The sequence below is a fragment of the Medicago truncatula genome, chromosome 4, assembly GCF_003473485.1.
Source record: "Medicago truncatula cultivar Jemalong A17 chromosome 4, MtrunA17r5.0-ANR, whole genome shotgun sequence".
NCBI classification, from domain to species: Eukaryota; Viridiplantae; Streptophyta; class Magnoliopsida; order Fabales; family Fabaceae; genus Medicago; species Medicago truncatula.
In genome coordinates, this window is record NC_053045.1 from 946,619 (window position 1) to 966,233 (window position 19,615).

Below are 19,615 nucleotides of genomic sequence, written 5' to 3' on the forward strand. Positions count from 1 at the left end.
TAAAAAACTTTTGTATCTATCTCTCATTAAATGACATTCTCCATTTATTTTAAATAAGAGTACTGCTATGCCGTTATCTTGGAATTTGACGAAACAACAACAGAACTAACAATTCAAGGGTAAGGTTGTCATATAGAAATGAACTAAGGATAAAACTGTAATAACACATCAATAGTAAGTTCATTCGTTGTTTTCCGTATAAAAAGATTCCGTACTATCTAGCATTTTCCTTTAAACAAATGAAGAAAATGCTTACTCAATAATAATATAATTCAAATATGTAGTTAAACCAACAAAAATAAACTCTTATAATATGTCTTAACTTGTTAATTATCCACTCAATACATTTAATCACGATTTTCAACATCATTAACTTTATTTTCAAGCATATCTTTGAACAAATTTTTTGTTTAAAGAGTACCATTTATATTTGTTTAAAATCATGATTATTGAATCCGATGGTAAATGTGATTTTGAGTTCGAATCTAACACCATAAATACAAGCGTGTTAAATCTCTTGAGAGGGATTGTCGTCTACTGTAATCGTAAGGTTATTTAGATGATCATATTAGTTTCTACAATCACATGTAAAAGATATTCAATTAAAAAATGATTAATTCTTGAAGCTGCATGAACTTCTCATGCTAACCGGTACTTTTGGACACTAGTTATGGTTAAGGATACAAAAAAGGGATGTACTTCTTTCTTGATAGAAGAAGACCAACGTCTTTGTTTAATGTTCGCGTATGACAGCTCTTGAATAATAAATAAGCAAGTGGGATATATACATACATTTCCCACATGTGATGTGTCTCCTTCCACTCACTTTCCTTCTTCAACTTGAGTTTCTCAACTACTATCATCATCTATCTATTTTTATTAATATATATATATATATGCTTTATCTTTAGTTCATGCACTCTTAAATTCTAATACCTTAAGCCACTTCTCTTATCTTTAATATTGAGTTTTGCTTCATACAACTCTTTTGTCTTTGAGCTTGAACAATATTTTTGGATTTATTTGGTTAACATGGATTGTTCATCATATATCAACACTTCTTTGGATCTCAACATTATTCCCTATAGAGCTCATGAAGAAGTTCCAGTAAGTATAAAAATTAATATATATATATAAATATATATATATCTTTGTTGTATGCACTTTTACAAGCTCTTGTTTGAAATGCTTGGCTCACAATATTTTCATTGTTTTGTTGATTTTTAGAAGAAGGAGGTGGAAAGCAACTTTTTCTCCTTGGGGATGACCAACTTTTCTGTGAAAAATGAGGTTAGTTTAGTTTAACAATTGTTGAATTAGGTCTTGTTTGGATAGACAACTTCATTAAACATTTATAGTATAACCACTTATCTATAACTATTTATGTTAGGAAACATAAAATAAAGTCAAATTGTTTCCATATAAGTTATAAGTTGTTTTCTTAAGTTATCTTAGAGAGGCTAGTTTAGGTTAGCCAATGGTTGAATTATGTGCTATTTGGATAAAGAGCTCAATTAAACACTTATAGCATAAAGACCTATATAGTAAGTGTTTACCATAACTATTTCTAATACAAAAGATGAAATAAAGTCAAACTGTTTTCATATAAGCTATAACTTGTTTGCATAAGCTATCATGGAAAGCTTTTGAACATATATCTATCATAAATTGTTCCCTTAAGCTCTTTAAAACAGTCGCACAAGTGTTTATGTCCGTAGATAAACTCAATTAAGCCAATCCAAATGTGCCCTTATCAATTGATCTTTAATTGAACATGGTTATTTCATATATGATACCATTAGTTTGAATGGTGATTATTTTGTTTATTAGTCCATTATAGAATGGCCCTTTTGGCTAAAATTCTTAATAATGAATCTAATGTATACTATTGATTCCAAATTTCAGTCTATTGATGAATTGGAGGAGGAACTAAAAAGGGTAACCTTAGAAAACAAGAAATTGGTGGAAATGCTCTCAGTGGTTTGTGAGAATTACAACACTTTGAGAAGTCATTTGATGGAATATATGAAGAGAAATCCTGAGAAAGAAGTTAGCACATCATCAAAGAAAAGGAAATCTGAAAGCAGCAATAATAACAATAGTAATTTGATTGGAATTAACAATGGAAATTCCGAGAGTAGCTCTACCGATGAAGAATCGTGCAAGAAACCAAGGGAAGAAGAAAATATTAAAGCCAAAATTTCAAGAGCTTATGTTAGGACTGAAGTTTCTGATACAGGCCTTGTAAGATACTTAATTTACATTTATTATATACCTCGAAATAGACTCAAAAGCAATGTTTTAAAAACCAAACCGGACATTGAACCATTAAACAATGTCGGTTCACGGCTCAACTGGTTGAACCGTTTGGTTTGGTTTTGAAAACATTCTTGAAAATACTAAAGTTTGTATAAGTGTTGGAGTTTGACATGTTTTTTTTTGTGTGTTTTCAGATTGTGAAGGATGGATACCATTGGAGGAAATATGGACAAAAAGTGACCAGAGATAACCCTTGTCCAAGAGCTTATTTCAAATGCTCTTTTGCTCCAAGCTGCCCTGTCAAAAAGAAGGTAAACCTAAGTTCTAACTTTGAATTAAGCTGTGTATGCTTTTACTTTGTATCAGAATTGATTTTATCTCCTACCATACATGACTTTAACAAATTTGATTTTGTCTTGAGGCATATGTTTGACTAGAAAAGATAAATAGTATCGTTTGCGTTGAGTTGAAAAATTTACACTACTTTTCATATAAAAAAACATGTACTCATAGTGAAATCAAACATGCTTAAACTACTTTACTTCAAACTTGATGATAATGAATTAAATTCTATTCAAAATTGTGTTTATCAAATGCTCATCCAAACGTGCACTACGAAGATTTTTCTCATGTTTGGTTATTTACTTATTCAGGTGCAAAGAAGTGTGGATGATCAATCTATGCTTGTTGCTACTTATGAAGGGGAGCACAATCATCCTCAACCTCCTCAAATTGAGTCAACATCAGGTTCTGGTCGTAGCGTGAACCACAGTTCGGTACCTTGTTCGGCGTCACTCACCTCACCAGCAGCACCAAAAGTGGTTACACTAGACTCAACAACTTCTAAGAATAGTAAAGATTCCAAAAGTATTGAACCAAGAAAAGATTCACCTAAGGAGGCTAAGGTACCAAAGAATTTGGTGGAACAAATGGCTACTTCATTGACAACTGATCCAAATTTTAGAGCAGCACTTGTTGCAGCCATTTCAGGAAGATTGGTGCACAATAATTAAGAGGAGATTTCATGAATTTTTTAGCTTACTTAATTTCAACCATTAAGTATATTCCATAAAATGGATCAATTTTTTCTTTAGAGCAATAGGATCTCTATGTAAATACATAGAAGATTGAGATATATTTGTATCAATTTGATCATTTTTTGGGCCAAAGTAATCTAGGATATATACCTCAAATCAAATTCCAAATTGTTATTGCAAAAATTCTATGGATGAAAAAAAAATTATCATTTCTCAATATATACAGTACATAGTCTTCGGTTCAACTATTGATATTTTCAGATTTGAGGCTTTCTAGGGAAAAAGTTTAATAAGCATGCATTTGGTTTCACATTATGATTCAATTCATGTTCAATAAGAAAAGCTACAAATTGATATAATGTGGATTTGATATGATTTGTCTTGATTTAAATAATATGTGAAAACAAACACGTTTTTAAGATTCATATCGTTTTTTATTTCAAAAGGCACTAATTCTTTAAACTAAAGCAAAGATTATGAAACAAAAGTCTATTGTTCTATTACATCTTTGATCAAGATTGCAATAATATATCCAACTGAATATTAAGACTAATTTTGCATCATATTGGACTATAATATTAGCTGTTAACAAATTTATTCTACTAATATCAACTGATTTTGTTGTGATCCAACTACGTTTTCAACAAACCAAACCAAACCAAATTGGTCTAATGTCTAGAAGCTAGAAGTTTCAACAGCAATATTTTAACACTGGTTTCATGAAATCATGTAGCAGGTAAAAAGTAATAGGTATTGTAATCCTAAGGTACTTACTATTCAACCAAAAGTTAAAAAAGAGACCAATGATCAAGTAGGTAATACTACTTCTTAGTTGGTCATAGTTGACGGTAAGACTTAAACAAATAGAAACCATTGTGCCAAGGGAGGTCTTGTTTGGTCCCCTTTTACACTATCAATAATAAATCATAACCGTTGAATTGAGAGTTATTTTACTATGATCAAATTCGAATCTGACTTAAAAGTCATACAAAGTACGACATGTGATTTGTTGACATTGTAAAAAGTTTTACGGTGACAATGCATCAAAGTTCATCTCTAAAAGGAAAAGGGTAGGAGAAATTCAACAACTATGACTACTTTGCAGCATATCTTTTAATACACAAGAACATGAAGAATTACCAAAGCTCAATTTGGTATACAAATACAACTGCCTTCTGGCTATTTCACTCATATCTGTATGGATTTTGTACACAACCTACCCAACTTCCCTAACAACTACCAGATTAATAACAACATAGCCAATGTAACCAAGGCCATTGTGGTAATAAGTGGAGGGACCCTGATCCCCCGCAGTTGAAATTTCCTACAGTAACCGTAGTCAATAGATCTAAACCATTGGAAGTAAACCAGACAGCTCACATTGAGATTTTGACAAATCAGAAACTCGAAATCTCAACTATACAATCTTGATCAACGATTGAGATAACCAAGTATAGTGACCACTGACTGCAGCGAATCTGTTTCCTAAGAGGAGAAGCTCAACTTGTTCACAGATAGCAACAGACCGACATTGGTTGGATCCTCATTTGACTTCTCCTTGACCTTAGAGTTGAGGGAGCTGCTCTCTTTGCCTTCTGCTTCTGCATTGGAGAAGATACACTCCTTGAATCTGAAGCAACCGATAAGGTGGTCATTTGTTAGCCCAGCCACTTGCATGAAAGTGTAGATGACTGTCGGTCCCACGCTCCTGAATCCTCTCTTTACGAGGTCTTTACTTATGAATTCTGCTTTTGGAGATTTGGCAGGTACCTGGCGTGGGTACCGGAATTGGCTGACTATAGGCTTATTGTTCACAAAGTTCCAAATGTAGCTGTCAAAGGACCCAAACTCTTCTATTACCTGCATTGGAATGAGAAAAAATGTAGATAAAGACAATAAAAAAACTTGATGTTTGAATATTGTAGACTAGTTGAATTGACAATTTATGTATTTTCAACCTAGTCTTCATTTCATAACACATATGTGGGTCATGAAGCAGGTTTCTTTCCTTCTTCTCACAAAATTTTCCATGGTAGGTAGCAGATAAGTTTGAAAATCAACATTCTAGTCTCATTCAATTCAGCTAGAGCCATTTGACTCAGAAGAAAAACAAAAGATTGCAACTTTTGCACATGCTATACATAAGATTAGAAAATTATGATGTCAGAGTTTTACCTTACACATCTGACGTGCATTTTCAATTATGGATCGCAGCCTGAGTTCTGACAACAATGAGCTGGCAGGACTTCCGGGTGCAACTATCTTTTTCTCATTCATTCTTGAAACAGCACATGGATCAAAATCCAAAAATACTTTCCTGTGTTCATGGATACATCATAGCCATTAATTCAAAGCTAAATATTTAGGACATTTCTACATACAGCATCATCTGAATCCATCAAAAACCACATATAAGCACATTAAAGGAAATATAATGAGAAAAGTTTTCTGATTTATGAATGTAAAGTGCCAACCGTATAATTATACATCACAGAATATATAACAGTACCGAAATAACTGCCTTTTGCCAAGAATGGTGGGCCACGAGAGTTCTGCCAAGGCTCCAGAGAAGCTGAGCAACTCAAACAGTTTCCTACACAAAAGCCAAATTCTCACATTGAGAGACAGTTGCAACCTGGAAGCTGAACGAAATAGATTGTGCCAATACCATAACTAACCCACATACTTATCATCGTGAATAGGAACTCCCCACTCTTCGTCATGAAAAGCAATATAACATGGTTCTGAAACAAATGAGCACAAATTAGGAAAAATAGCAATTATAAGGTAACAGAATTTTTTTAATTCTTTGTAGTCATGCTAAGAGGAAGGACAGTGTCTTTACAAGACTTCCGTTGAGCAAGTTTGCAAGACAAAATAGCAATGATAACCAACAACTTCAGTTACTCCACTACAACAAAATAAACTAAAGAGGAAGCAATTAAGGCAAGGAGAACCCTTGCATGCTATGAAGCTCAAACATGACACTGAAAAGCAACAGGACATGGAGTACACCAAACACTAAATAGTAAATATTGTAAGACATGCACAGCGAACACACATTGAGATCTAGCAGGGTAGATATTTCCGCACTTGTGCAAATGAACAGACCGTTTCCAAGATTTGAACGTGTAACCTCTGTCACAAGGCAGCAACCTTGCCATTGCGCCAAGGCTTGCCCGCTTTCACACACACACACATATACCCACATAAACATAAACACGCGCACACATACAAGTTTCATGATTGACATTTTTCTAACGGTCCTAAACGAACTTGTCATTTTTGAACTAGCCACGTATAAGTACAAGTATACCATTTTCTTTTTCGAAATTTAATGTCCATAATGTATCCAGTGGCTTCTTATATGAATATGATGATTTTTTAAATGTAAAGTTATAGATGTATCGGACATATGTCTTCAAAATGGCATACAATTATCTGTCAACATACAGGCACGGCACCATAATGATGTGCTCGCTTTATAGCTTGCATAGTTGAATGTAATCTACTATAACTGAAGGTAAAAATTCAGGGGTATCTGGAATTATGAGGTACCATCTGGTAAATCATAAGCCAAGTAGACTGGACTAACTGCCGAATGTTGATTTCCTAATGTAGGTCAAAAACATGACTATGACACATGACGTGATGCAGATATGATATGAGATGACACAAACACGAGATATGACAAATTTTTAGAGTTAAAAAGCATGAGCTGAATAGAGCATATAAAGTTAATAAACAAATCTTAAATCAAAGAGAGAAACAAATGCTTTAAATGTGAGCATGACTTTTTATACACACAATAAAATGCTATGATTTATCCAATTATTATTGGTATAAATGTTCAAAAAGCATATGTGAAAAGAATTAGTAAATGAAGTTAGGAATATCTGAAGTTTCTGTCAATCAAGTGTCAACACATTTATGCAAGGAGGCAACTCACTGCACCCGTTGTTAAGCATATCAGTAGCAATCCCAAACTATCATAAGTTGCAACCTTTAAATCTTAATCACTACTACGGGCACGGGCAGTCACGTCATGAAGAAAACATTACATATGAGCCAAATTGTGGATGGACATGGAACTATTTATGCATGACTAACTATGATTCAGTCTTAAAAGATATGCAGTGTATTGCCATAGAATGATTTTTACTATTTATGAATATTTAATGGTGAGCAAAAAAGTAACATGAGTTTCCTTTGTAACAAAAAAGGAAGAAAAAGAAAGAAAAAAAAAAGACTTTGAAGAATGTGAAAACCAACCTTGATAAATTGGCAGATCGAGAATCCAATTGGATCAGACATTTAACCGTTTATAATGTCAAATGTTCAATTAAATCGGTAAGAGAATAAGCATTGTATCAATCAAGAGACCACAGTCAGTGAGTTATGAAGAAGCATTAATTGGCAATTAACTTGTTCTATAGAACCTAAAAATGAATCTTACAGAGACACAATCTCATATTTTGTAAGGCTTTCAACCTATGAAAACAAAACCAAAATAATATCTCACGACCAAGCCATGATATGCTGTCTACAAACGGTCTGCTATGGCCAAAGTTCCACATGATTTCTATTTCAAATACTAATTAACTTAGTATTTATAATGACAAGGTGGCTCACTAAACCTAAGTACATTACATAGCGTTATAAACAATGTATTCAAAAATTGGCGCTATTGCAGCATTATAGCACTACAGCATAACGCAGTCTGAACAAACAGCAATTGTTCTAAGATACGGGAGTTAGTACAAAGTATTGACAAATTGCGGCTATAGGTATATCGGTGTAATGTAGTAGAATTTGAAGAAAACACTAATTTTAGCATTCAGCGATTCATAACACGGGTTTTAAATATTTCTTATTTGGTTAAGTTGTTTTGGATGGGGGAGGGGAACAAAATACCTCCTCGCTTAATTTAGGCTCCCTCCAATTTTGGCGGATTTAGAGAGAGAATATGATTTTATAAAATCTTAAAAACATCAAGTAAGATAATCTTACATTAAATGTTATAAGGGTATAAAATGTAAATTAACATTTTGCCTTCACAAAAATCTCTCCACATAAACCAAACAATAAAATGGTTATTAATTATTTCCTTTCTATTTTTTTTCTCCTCCTCTCTATGTAACCGAATATTTCCCTTCCCTCTCCTCCATTTAAACCGCTCTTCCCTCTCGTGTCCTATTCGAACCAAACAAAATTCTCATAAAACGTGCTTGCAAGACTTTCCACAAATTTCTCATTTTCTACAAAAAAAAAGATAACCAAGCCTTATCCATCTAAGTGGGGTCGGCTACATGGAATAAACGCAACCATAATGTTCTATCATATATCATAACCCTATCCAACTCATTAATCTCTAGAACTTTCTTAATAGTTTCTCTAATAGTTTTTCTAGTCTTCCTCTGCCTCTAGTGTTTTGCCTACTAGTACTCTCCATCTGATCTACCTTCCTTACTACGCAATCTAGAGGTCTCCTCTCTACTTGCCCAAACCACCTAAGATGAGTTTCTACCATCTTTTCATGATAGGTGATACCCCAACCCTCTCTCTAATATTATCATTTCTAATTCTATCATACCTAGTCATACCACACAGCCAACGCAACAACCTCATCCCCACTACACTTATTTTACTCTCATGTTAGTTCTTTACTGCCTAACACCCCGTCCCATACAACATTGCCGGTCTTACAACCGTATGATAAATTTTTCCCTTCAGATTGAGTGGGACTTTTGTATCATATAAAACAAATATCTCATTGTCTACATTGAAGTTAATTACAAGTTACAATTCAACCTTACAATTACATTAAAAGTTCAAACAAATAATACCAATATCACAAATCACAATATTCTAAGTTAATCATGATTACAAAGGAATGAAGATACCTGTATTTGGTGTAACCCAAGCACACCTTTTCTTGCCTTCCAAGCCATCAATCGATTCCACCTCAACAGGAGCAGGAACAGCAACAACTGCATCAATACTCACCTTCTCAACCTTTGCACCAACCTGCTTCTTCCCCACACGCCTCGCCACTTTCCCACTCGACGAGGCGCCACTACTACAAGCCGAAGAATCTGTCGATGAAGCATCCGACGAACACGAAGCATTCATCGACATATTCTTCATCCCCACAACCCCACAATGATCCCGCCGCTTCAAAACCGCCGGTGTAACCACCACACACTGCGGCGAAGTTTTCTTCTTCTCCGTTTCGGGCGCCGGCACCGGTTTCTTCACATTCTTCACAGGACGAGCTGCCTTGGAATCAGAATCTGCTCCAACAGTGACATTCATGGATCGAACTCTGGGTGGACCCGACATTGCAAAACCCTAGATTCTAGAATATTCTTCACGAAATCTCTGTTTAGAAGATCAATGCCGAATACCCAATTGAAAATTTCGAGTTTTCAGAGATGGAATTGAAGTAAAAGATGATAAAAAAAAAAAGATTTTGAATTGAAAATTTGAATTTCAAGTTTGAGCACAAAACCCTAGAAAGAAGAATAAAGGGTTTCTTTTTTGGGAAGCATGAAGATGAAAAAAATGAGGTAAGTTTGGTTGTTTGTGTGAAAAAAGGTAGAAGCTTTGCTTTGTGTTGGTGGAGTGTGGTGAGAAAGTTGCAGACTTGCAGGGAAAGAGTGAGAAAGTGAAAGGTAAAATATTTCTAAGGGTGTGTTTGTTTCAAGTTTACCAAATTTATTCTTAAGAATAACATTTCTTGGAATATAAAGATAGGAATTTTATTCCAAAGAATTTAGGAAAAATATGTTTGGTTAGCTTTATAATATTCCTAGGAACTATAAAAATAGGGATTATAATAGGTAAACTATTTATGAATTTATTCTCATTTCCATGGGAACTTTATTCCCACCCTTTTTCTTGTGAAATTTTTTCTATTCCCAGGAACATTTTATGCCCGGGAATAAAATTTAGTAAACTTGTAACAAACATAGGGATATATATTCCAATCATTTTATTCTCGGGAATCAACAATTATAACTTGAAACAAACACACCCTAAAGGTTTAATACATGTTATGTTTTGATCCCTTAACTTATTTTTGGATTTTATTTTGGTCCCTTAACTATAAAGTATTTTAATTTGATCCCTTATGTCTTCTGTTGTTACCTCTTTTGATCATCTCCGTTAGTTTGTTTTCAAAAATAGTTAACCCTTGTCCACATGTCATTTAAGATTGGTGATCAACAACTAGATTTGAAAAGTACACAAGTATACAATAGGCTCACAACATATAATCATTTCTATTCTTATTGATTTTCCTAAAAATATAAATTTAAAATCACCATCAATCTTCATCTATTTTTGAAATAATTTGTATCCAGATTTTTAAAAATTAAAATATTTTTCAGAATTTTGTAGAAAAAAAAAATTAAAAATCTGACCTTTTTTTTAAATTTCGTAAAAAAATTATTTTTTTTCATATTTTATAAAAATCTGAATTTTTTATATATTTTTCAAAATTAATATTTTTTCCAGAATTTTGTAGAAAAAATTAAAAAAAAACATTTTTTTTCGGACAAAAAAAATCTGACCTTTTTTTGAAATTTCGTAAAAAATTAATTTTTTTTCAAATTTTAAATTTTGGAATATTTTTCTTTTCTAATTTTAAAATATGAATTTTTTATATATTTTAAAAATTAAAATATTTTCCAGAATTTTGTAGAAAAAAAAATCTGACCATTTTTAAAAATTTCGTAAAAAATAAATTTTTTCAAATTTTTTAATTTTGAAAATGATTTTATAAAAAATATGGAATATTTTTTTCTTCGTATTTTATAAAAAAATATGAATTTTTTTATATATTTTGGCTTCAAAAAAATCAGGTGTTAATCATTCACCGTAGGCTACAATACACCTACATGATCCAACGATTTCTATTTGAAAAATAGATCAAATAATTAAAATGTAACAGATAGGACCAAAAGACATAAGGGACTAAATTGAGACACTTTATAGTTAGGGGACCAAAATGAAATCCGAAAATAAATTAAGGGACCAAAGCATGTATTAAGCCGAAAGTAAAATATCTCTTTTTAGTTTAAGGAAGAGACTAATAAATGTGTTAAAATTTAATAAAGGAAATAATCATAAATTTTTCTTAGTTTAATACCACGATAAATCTTTTCAAGGAAAGTTTATCATATATTTTATTATACTTAACTTAATGATTAATTTATGCAACTATGCATAGAGGATATTCGTTCACATACACCCAAAAAAGGGAAGGAATAACAAAATGGATCATGTCTGAGACTATATTTTTTACAATCTTGATTATTATGAGACGGATTCTATTAACTTGGAGTTCCATCGGAAAGACAATAAGTAAAATATGCCCATAAACTGTTTCATCTCATAATCAAATTAAGATTCTTTCAAATAATTTGTCATTTGATAAAATTCAATAACCATTCGTCCTTAATCACTTGATTTCCTTCACTATTATTTATAGGTTTAATAAGCCTTTACCCCTTGTAATATAGGTCACTTTTGGTTTTGTCTCATGTAAAAAAAAATATAGATTCGATCATTGTAAAAAAAAATTGTTTTGGAAAACCCCACTAGGCCAGCTGACTGTACATTTTTGCTGATGTGACATGTTCCGTCATTTTTTCGGATGACGTGGCATACTAACTGTATAATTTTTTTTATTTTTTATGGGGTACACGTGACATTAATGATTTTTTTTTAAATAAAAAAATTCTTAATTTTTTTTAAAAAATGAAATAAATTCTGGAAAAATGAAAAAATTTAAAAAAAATGATTAAAAAAATTTAAAAATGATAATAATTCTGGAAAAATTTAAAAAATCTGGTCAAATCTGGAAAAAATTAATATATACCGAAATTTTCAAAAAAATTATAAAAAAAGTCTGAATTAAATTAAAATTATAAAAAAATTGAAAATATATTATTATATAATTATTTTGATTTTGAAAATTAATTTCTAGAATTTTATTTTATTCGAAAATATAATCTAGACGAATAACATGATACAATGGATATTGATTGACACCGGTATATAAGTCATGTTATACCGTTAATAACAAGCCCTTAATTCTATTCTTCATGATCTAATGTTATGTTTTTTTAATTATGAAAATACTTTTAAATATTTAGATTTTCTGTATAAAATAAAAATAAAAAAAACCAAACTTTTAATTTTGAAAGAAAAATATGAACTTTCATTTTTAATTCTTTTCTTATTATATTCATAAATTTTGAAATAGTTTAAGTTCCTAAATTTTTCATTTTTTTATAAAATAAAACTTCTTACTATCGAAAAAAAAAAAAAATTTCATTTTCCAAAATTTTTTAATTTTTTCGCTATTGAAAATAATATGGAAATATGAATTTTTTGAAATATATTAATTTTTTTAATTTTTCCAGATTTTATTTTATTAAATTTTCTAGATTTTTGTTTTTATTTTACCAGATTTTTTTAATTTTTCCAGATTTTTTTTAACTAAATTTTCTTGATTTTTCATTTTACCAATTTTTTATTATATTAATATTTCCATAATTATTTTGTTTTTTATTATTATTTTTATTTTTCCAAAATTTATTTTATTTTTTATAATATTTTTTCGTTTTTTAATTTTTAAAAAAAAATATAAATGGCATGTGTGCCCATAAAAAAATAATTATACTGTCAGTGTGCCACGTCATTCGAAAAAGGTGACATAATATGCCATATCAGCAATAGTGCACAGTCAGCTGCTCTAAGGAGGTATTCTAAACAAAAAAAAATTACAAGGACCGAATCCAAATTTTTTCTTTTACAGGAGACAAAATCAAAAGTGATCTATATTACAGGGAGGGATAAAGGTCTATTAATCCTTATTTATATATCCTCTCTTCTAATTTTCTATCTCTATCTTTTTTATAATGAAAAACGAGAGTTAGGTGAGACATGCAGAGAAGTAGTGAAAGAGATGATTCAAATTTAAAGAAATAACTTGCTTCCATTTTGTGTGTTGTATAACGAGTATAAGTTAAAAATCTCGTATAATCTAATATGGATTCCTATTTTTCCCAAAATTTGTTTATATATTTTATAATTATAATTATTTGAGACTAATTATTTTTGGTGAACCAAACATCATTTTAAAATATTTTACTTTGTTTGTATGTTATGTTATTATTGATAATTTTAAACTCAAGGTGTGGTAGTTGGATGATAATTTGGCAGTTACAAGTACCATTTATAGTAAAGAATTTCATGTGGCGTGCAGCATGCAAATGCATCTCCACCCAAACTAGACGTGAAAGGGATTTTTTTTTTTTAATTTTTAATAAATATGAGAAAGTGATATGTGTTGAAACTCATTTTCCTTTTTTTTTTTGTTACAACTTATTGTCTAAAGTAACAATAGTCTCATCCATAAGTTCTAACTCAACTGACAAAATGTCGAAATCGTTAGACATGATATCATAATCGGGGTTCGAACCACGGTACCTCCACTTATGTGTGTGAGTTTATAATAACTTTGTCATTTCGTCTATCTTAAAAAACAAAAAACAATAGTTTCAAAACCTCAAATTTATATTTGTTTTATTTATTCGCTTTTTATTTATTGTCTATTTACGAGAGATTATAGACATAAATAATCTTTTATTTGTGTTTATTTTTTAATTATGACGTCCACTTGAATTTTTGAAATATAATATACATATGTCGTTTAATGAAATTCATAACACAAACTAGGAATTAATACTTGTGTGCATGATGAATTTGGCATATTTATAAGAGCCAAGATATTGTGGATGCAATCGGCTGTAAAGGTAGTTGTTGCATAGTGTTTAGTTTATTGAAAGCAATGAAGTGGACTTAAAATTAGGAAAGAGGATTCAACAAGTTATATTTTCTATGCATGTCAAAGTGGTGGTTTGGGGGATTGTTTCAATTTCGTAGTACATGATATCATTGAGTTAGGTTCAATGTGACATTGAGCAGTGATATTTGAACAACCATTTTATATAATTTTTTGTGATAATTTTTTTTTCTTTTCTTTTCATTGGTTAAAAATAATGGAGAGAGAAAAAGGAAGAGAATGAATAAGAGGATAATATGGATATGAGAGGAAAAATTGTCACAAAATAGTTGTACAAATATCATTTCTCTTCTATTATTATATCGTACCAAGGACTATTTTACCTTTTATTTGTAACAACTCTCATAAGATTCTTTTTCACGAACTCATGTAAAGTTTTCTATATGAAAGGTTGATAATTGGTAACAGGAAGGAAGCTGCACATAATACAAAAAAGATTAAATGGGACCCACTTATCCAACACATTTCCACACATTCTAGTTCTAGTCTCTAACATGTCTAACTTTGTAGCAAGAACAACGCAAAAAAAGAACCAAATTTGAAAAATCTCAATGGCTGCAACTGCAACATATTATTTACATTCTAAAATTTCAAAACCATTTTCCCATTTCACTACAAACACATTTTCCATTCCTTCAACTTATCCAACCAATGTTTCATTGTTAACATCATTAGACCATCCATCACATTGTTACAATTCAACTAGAAGACTAAATCTTCGCGTAAATGCCAAAAAGAACAATCCATGGCTAGACCCTTTTGACGATGGAGAAGATCCAAATATCGAATATGGTTCGTTGTTTTCAGACGGTAAACAAGACGAGGATCCAAGGCCGCCCGATAATCCAAAAAATCCTTATGGATTCTTGAAGTTTCCAGCTGGTTATATGGTTGAGATAGCTCCTTTAGGATTGAAAGTTAGAGGTGATGTTAGAAGGTGTTGTTGTGTGGTATCTGGTGGTGTTTATGAGAATCTGTTGTTTTTTCCAATGATTCAGTTGATTAAGGATAGGTACCCTGGTGTTCAGGTTGATGTTGTGGGTTCTGAGAGAGGGAAACAGTGTTATGAGTTGAATAAGAATGTTAGATGGGCTAATGTTTTTGATCCGGACGATGAGTTTCCTGAGCCTGCTGAGTATACCGATTTTGTCGGTGTTCTAAAGGTTGGTTGGCAAGCATATTTTTTAAATAGTTTGTGTAAAGTTTCGATATTTTTCTTTAGAAATATGAGACTGAAAATCGATCATACCTTGTAAAGCACCGATACGGACGCGTGTCCGACATCAGGACACACCTAATCCGAAGACTGTCCGTGCTTCATAGCTCAAAACTCTTAACAGATTTTTCCTGCTACTTTCTAAGGTACATATATTAGAAATTTTATATAGGAACTGATTTATTGTTATGTTATGCTTACAGAGTAGGTACTATGACATGGTCTTGAGCACAAAATTGGCCGGAGTTGGCCATGCAGCATATTTATTCATGACAACTGCGCGAGATAGAGTTAGTTATGTTTATCCGAATGTGAATGGTGCAGGAGCAGGATTGTTTCTATCTGAAACATTCACACCAGATAGTACAAATCTCTCAGAGGGAGGATATCATATGTGAGTTTGTGCATGTTTGAAATCACGGTGTAAACAGTTTTTACACTGCCAATCAGTCTTAAGTGTTAGATCATGTATTGACAGTGTAAAACTTTTTACCTGATAGTATTTAGATTTACATTTGGTAGATTTTCACGAAAATTTTCTTTAACTGAGGACCATTTCCGATGAGTTTGACGAACTAGGTATCATCAAATGGAAGACTGGCTAGGAAGACCGTTTCGAAGCGTTCCACGGCAGGTTGTGCCACCACTTAAAATATCACTTTCAAGGAAGTTGAAGGAAGTTGTGGAGGAGAAATACACAAAAGCAGGTGTAAAGAAAGGAAGATATATTGTGATTCATGGGATACAATCAGACTCAAAAGCCACAATGCAGTCTAGGGGTGATCCTGATAGCTTGCTACCCCTTGAAGTGTGGGCTGAAATTGCTGATGCTGTAAGGTATGAAATGTTGCCCTCTAATATAGAATCTCTCTTAGCTTATTTTTATAAGTTCTCCATAATAGCTTATGAAAACAGCTTAGAACTTATTTTCAGCTTATTTTTATACATAAACTCTTGTATGATAAACATTTATGCTATAAACGTTTCATTAAGTTGTTTATCAAAATAGAGTTCAAGTAAAAAAGGTATCCTACATAACTGTATTCGTCAAATAAGTGTTTCTCAAGCAATTTCTCCTTATATTCTGTCATTTTCTGGTATGTATGTTTTGGACTATATTTTAACAATTAACATATGAATACAGGGAATTTACACCACTTTTTGTCATTCCACATGAGAAAGAAAGGGAAAATGTTGAGGAAATAGTTGGAGAAGATTCCTCTATAATCTTCATCACCACCCCTGGACAGGTACTCAAGTATCTCATAGTTATTTTGCATGCAACAAACTTAGAGAGAAAAAAATAAAATAGTAAAAAAATGTCAAAACATTGAACTGTGATGTGATGAAAATGAATGAATAGATCAATAAAAAATATGCTGTTTTAATATTGAAATAACAAAAATAAGGGGAAAGACAACAATATGGGACATAGGAATAGGCTTTTGAACATAACTAGTGTCCGTGTCTGTGTCTCGTTGATTTTTTTTCTTTGATCGACCAAAAATGGAAAACCACGGTGGCATAGTCTTCATGCAATCCGAATTCTGTGTGGATCTAATTTATTGTAGTTAAAATGTGAGTCTTCAAATCTTCATTTTAACAGTTTCAATTCCCTAACTGTGGTTGTATGGTTTAGTTGGCTGCTCTTATTAACGACTCGGCTGGAGTTATAGCTACCAATACAGCTGCAATTCAGCTCGCAAATGCGCGCGAAAAACCTAGGTAATTTTACCATTCACATGAATTATAATGTTTCCCTAAACAGCACATTAATTAAGCTTTGCAAGACAATCACATTGATCCCATAAAACTGTTGCTCAATTTATGCAGTGTTGCACTATTTTCCTCTAAAGAGAAGGGAAACAAGTTTGTTCCGCGGGCAGAAGAGAAGAAGTGCATTGTGATATCATCCAAGACGGGGAAGTTGATCAATATAGATGTTGAGGCTGTAACAAATGCAATTCAAACTTTCAATGTTTCTCTAGCTTTTGCATAGCCTAAGAGAGGGAAAACAGCGAGGGTTCTGAACTTCAAGTTAAGTCGTTGTGCTAACTATGGTTAAAACTTATGGTAAAGAAGGAATGTATATCAACTAATTCATGGCTTCCTTTGGGGCGATAAAAAAACAGGTACATGAATTAAAACGAAAGTCAAAACACGTAAAAATAAAAGTCGAGAAAGCTTTGCGATGCACAAGCATGAATCTTGTGACAGAAAAAGAAAAGTGGATCCTTTTCAGCAAAACAACAAACAAAAAATGTGAATCCTTATCACATGCACAAGATTCCATTTATTAAAGCTATCACCTAAAGCTGTTTACACTTTGACAAGCTTGTGACATACATATGTCGAGAGCGGTCTCGAGATCTCTTGGTCAATTGGACTAATCCAACGGCCGGCCTCTGAATGGAAAGACTGCAAAGAATCCAAAATCTGTGTCGAGATACAGAAATCAAATAAGTTTACACTTTGCAGTTCATTTGAAATAGTTTTGTGGAATCGGAACATATAAATAGAGATGACATTCCAATGCACTGGCAAGAAACAGAAACATACAAAGAGTTCGGCACCTTAGATGCTACTGATTACTCCTACTTATATCTAATCTACTGAAACAAAATCAGTTCAGTGGCTTTGCACGAGTCGATGGATCTTCCTTTGATTCGACACGAATCATAAACACGTATCCTAAAACCCACAGGAGAATGTACTGAAAAGGAACCCATGGAAGGCATGCAATAAGACTCATGATGCTGCCAATATACTGAGGATCACTGATGACCCCGAAAGGGAATTCGGTTACCCATGGAATAGTTTTTCCGAAGCGTACACCGTAGTATGTGCCGGCTTCACCAAGAAGCTGATAAACCCTGTCATTTGACAATATCATAATTATAATTAGGCAAATTTCAAAGCAATACAATTATAAAATAAGGCACAGTGAAAATATTTGGGCACATCAATTTTTTTTTAAGATACACTGTCATAAAAAAAATGGTATTCTTCTCAGTAAATTCGAGGCTAAAAATCAATTGTAGAGACAAAACTCTAAATTATAGCTTCATATTAGAATCAATTCTATTGTTAAAAACAGTTAATATCTATTCCGGATGCAAAATCGATTCTACTTGTCATTGTCAAAATCAATATCAATTTTGCTTTCTCCAAATGTGGAATCAAACATATACTTAATCTTGTTTTCTTATACTAATATCCAGTAATAATGATCATAAAACTGACCTCACATTATTCAACAAATGACACATTTTTCAACACCCTATATATTATATAAAATGAAAGGAACAAACTTTATAAAACCACATTGTTAGATCCACAAATTCCTATGAAGCTCAGAGACTCCTCAGATTAGGTGTGTCCCGGTGTCGGACACGCGTCTGTGTTCGACACTGACACGACACCTATAATTACACTAAATTGCGTCATTATCTCAAATTATCGGTGTCGGCGTGTCGGTGTTTGTGTCGTGTCCGGCGTCTGTGTGCGTGCTTCATAGACAAATTCAAACCATACCAAGAAACCACAACAAAAAGGAAACTACCTGAAGTTAAGGAACTGTCCAAAGGCAAAGAGTGGCCAAAAGTAAAAAGGAGGAGGCCAATGAAAAGAAGAGACAGAAAAGAGTGAAATGAACTGAATTATCTTCAAGAAATGACCAGCATAAGCCATCATTTTGGTAGGGTCTCTTCCTTTACCACATAAGTCTACCCATGATTGAGGCCAATTCCATACATAATAGTAGAAAGGAAATTGTGATAACACTATAATAGCCAAAACAATTCCCATTACACTATGCTAGAAAAAATGTATCTTGTTTTTTGTTGATTGTGTTTCAATTATGGAATTTGCTTTTGATTATGATCCTTCCTAGAAAAGAGGGTCACAGATCTTTAGTTCACTCTTAAGCCACTGATTTATTGACAAAACCATATAACATTAAATATGACATTTTTGTATAAAAAAACATTAAAAATGATATTTTGACAGTATAATTGTCGCATACTACCATATAAATGAAATATTATTAGATTTTATGTAGCATAAGAGAATCTTCAAAGAGTTAACCAACTTCAGTATAATTGCATTAACTAATATAGATACTGTCAAAATATAATTTTTAATATTTTTTTTTTTGTATCAAAATATCACTTTCATTGTTATATGTTTGTGTTAGAAGATCAATGGCTAAAGAGTGGGCTGAAGAGT

The 19,615-nt window shown here is 32.1% G+C and overlaps 4 protein-coding genes across 4 annotated transcripts; 2 read left to right on the top strand and 2 right to left on the bottom strand.

The window, feature by feature from the left end:
• The first annotated feature begins 834 nt into the window (after window positions 1–834).
• Window positions 835–3,524, top strand: LOC11420490 (probable WRKY transcription factor 40). Its single transcript, XM_003604197.4, has 5 exons — window positions 835–1,107; window positions 1,228–1,290; window positions 1,906–2,244; window positions 2,454–2,570; window positions 2,913–3,524. The coding sequence occupies exons 1-5, from the start codon at window positions 1,033–1,035 to the stop codon at window positions 3,270–3,272; spliced, it is 954 nt and encodes a 317-aa protein (XP_003604245.1). The 5' UTR covers window positions 835–1,032; the 3' UTR covers window positions 3,273–3,524.
• An 829-nt stretch (window positions 3,525–4,353) lies between these two features.
• LOC11433926 (probable GMP synthase [glutamine-hydrolyzing]) lies at window positions 4,354–9,977 on the bottom strand. The gene is made up of 5 exons (XM_003604199.4): window positions 9,200–9,977; window positions 5,983–6,040; window positions 5,806–5,889; window positions 5,472–5,613; window positions 4,354–5,156 (listed from the first exon to the last, which is right to left on the bottom strand). Exons 1-5 carry the CDS (start codon window positions 9,636–9,638, stop codon window positions 4,782–4,784), a joined length of 1,098 nt encoding a protein of 365 aa, XP_003604247.2. The 5' UTR covers window positions 9,639–9,977; the 3' UTR covers window positions 4,354–4,781.
• A 4,653-nt stretch (window positions 9,978–14,630) lies between these two features.
• On the top strand, window positions 14,631–17,540 carry LOC11420491 (photosynthetic NDH subunit of subcomplex B 1, chloroplastic). The gene is made up of 6 exons (XM_003604200.4): window positions 14,631–15,335; window positions 15,592–15,782; window positions 15,968–16,225; window positions 16,533–16,638; window positions 17,028–17,113; window positions 17,222–17,540. Exons 1-6 carry the CDS (start codon window positions 14,724–14,726, stop codon window positions 17,385–17,387), a joined length of 1,419 nt encoding a protein of 472 aa, XP_003604248.1. The 5' UTR covers window positions 14,631–14,723; the 3' UTR covers window positions 17,388–17,540.
• Window positions 17,541–17,816: 276 nt separating this feature from the next.
• On the bottom strand, window positions 17,817–19,444 carry LOC11433927 (phosphatidyl-N-methylethanolamine N-methyltransferase). The gene is made up of 2 exons (XM_003604201.4): window positions 18,951–19,444; window positions 17,817–18,261 (listed from the first exon to the last, which is right to left on the bottom strand). Exons 1-2 carry the CDS (start codon window positions 19,193–19,195, stop codon window positions 18,012–18,014), a joined length of 495 nt encoding a protein of 164 aa, XP_003604249.2. The 5' UTR covers window positions 19,196–19,444; the 3' UTR covers window positions 17,817–18,011.
• Window positions 19,445–19,615: the final 171 nt, after the last annotated feature.

What these genes read in the sequence shown, in the direction of transcription:
- LOC11420490 (XM_003604197.4), top strand. Translation starts at nt 1,033, where the DNA reads ATGGATTGTTCATCATATATCAACACTTCTTTGGATCTCAACATTATT. An exon ending in ACTTTTCTGTGAAAAATGAG is followed by an intron (nt 1,291 to 1,905) that starts GTTAGTTTAGTT and finishes TCCAAATTTCAG; the next exon opens with TCTATTGATGAATTGGAGGA. An exon ending in AAGTTTCTGATACAGGCCTT is followed by an intron (nt 2,245 to 2,453) that starts GTAAGATACTTA and finishes GTGTGTTTTCAG; the next exon opens with ATTGTGAAGGATGGATACCA.
- LOC11433926 (XM_003604199.4), bottom strand. Translation starts at nt 9,638, where the DNA reads ATGTCGGGTCCACCCAGAGTTCGATCCATGAATGTCACTGTTGGAGCA. An exon ending in TTGGGTTACACCAAATACAG is followed by an intron (nt 6,041 to 9,199) that starts GTATCTTCATTC and finishes CATTTGTTTCAG; the next exon opens with AACCATGTTATATTGCTTTT. An exon ending in ATGCACGTCAGATGTGTAAG is followed by an intron (nt 5,157 to 5,471) that starts GTAAAACTCTGA and finishes ATTCCAATGCAG; the next exon opens with GTAATAGAAGAGTTTGGGTC.
- LOC11420491 (XM_003604200.4), top strand. Translation starts at nt 14,724, where the DNA reads ATGGCTGCAACTGCAACATATTATTTACATTCTAAAATTTCAAAACCA. An exon ending in ATTTTGTCGGTGTTCTAAAG is followed by an intron (nt 15,336 to 15,591) that starts GTTGGTTGGCAA and finishes TTATGCTTACAG; the next exon opens with AGTAGGTACTATGACATGGT. An exon ending in TCAGAGGGAGGATATCATAT is followed by an intron (nt 15,783 to 15,967) that starts GTGAGTTTGTGC and finishes TTGACGAACTAG; the next exon opens with GTATCATCAAATGGAAGACT.
- LOC11433927 (XM_003604201.4), bottom strand. Translation starts at nt 19,195, where the DNA reads ATGGGAATTGTTTTGGCTATTATAGTGTTATCACAATTTCCTTTCTAC. An exon ending in GGACAGTTCCTTAACTTCAG is followed by an intron (nt 18,262 to 18,950) that starts GTAGTTTCCTTT and finishes GTCAAATGACAG; the next exon opens with GGTTTATCAGCTTCTTGGTG.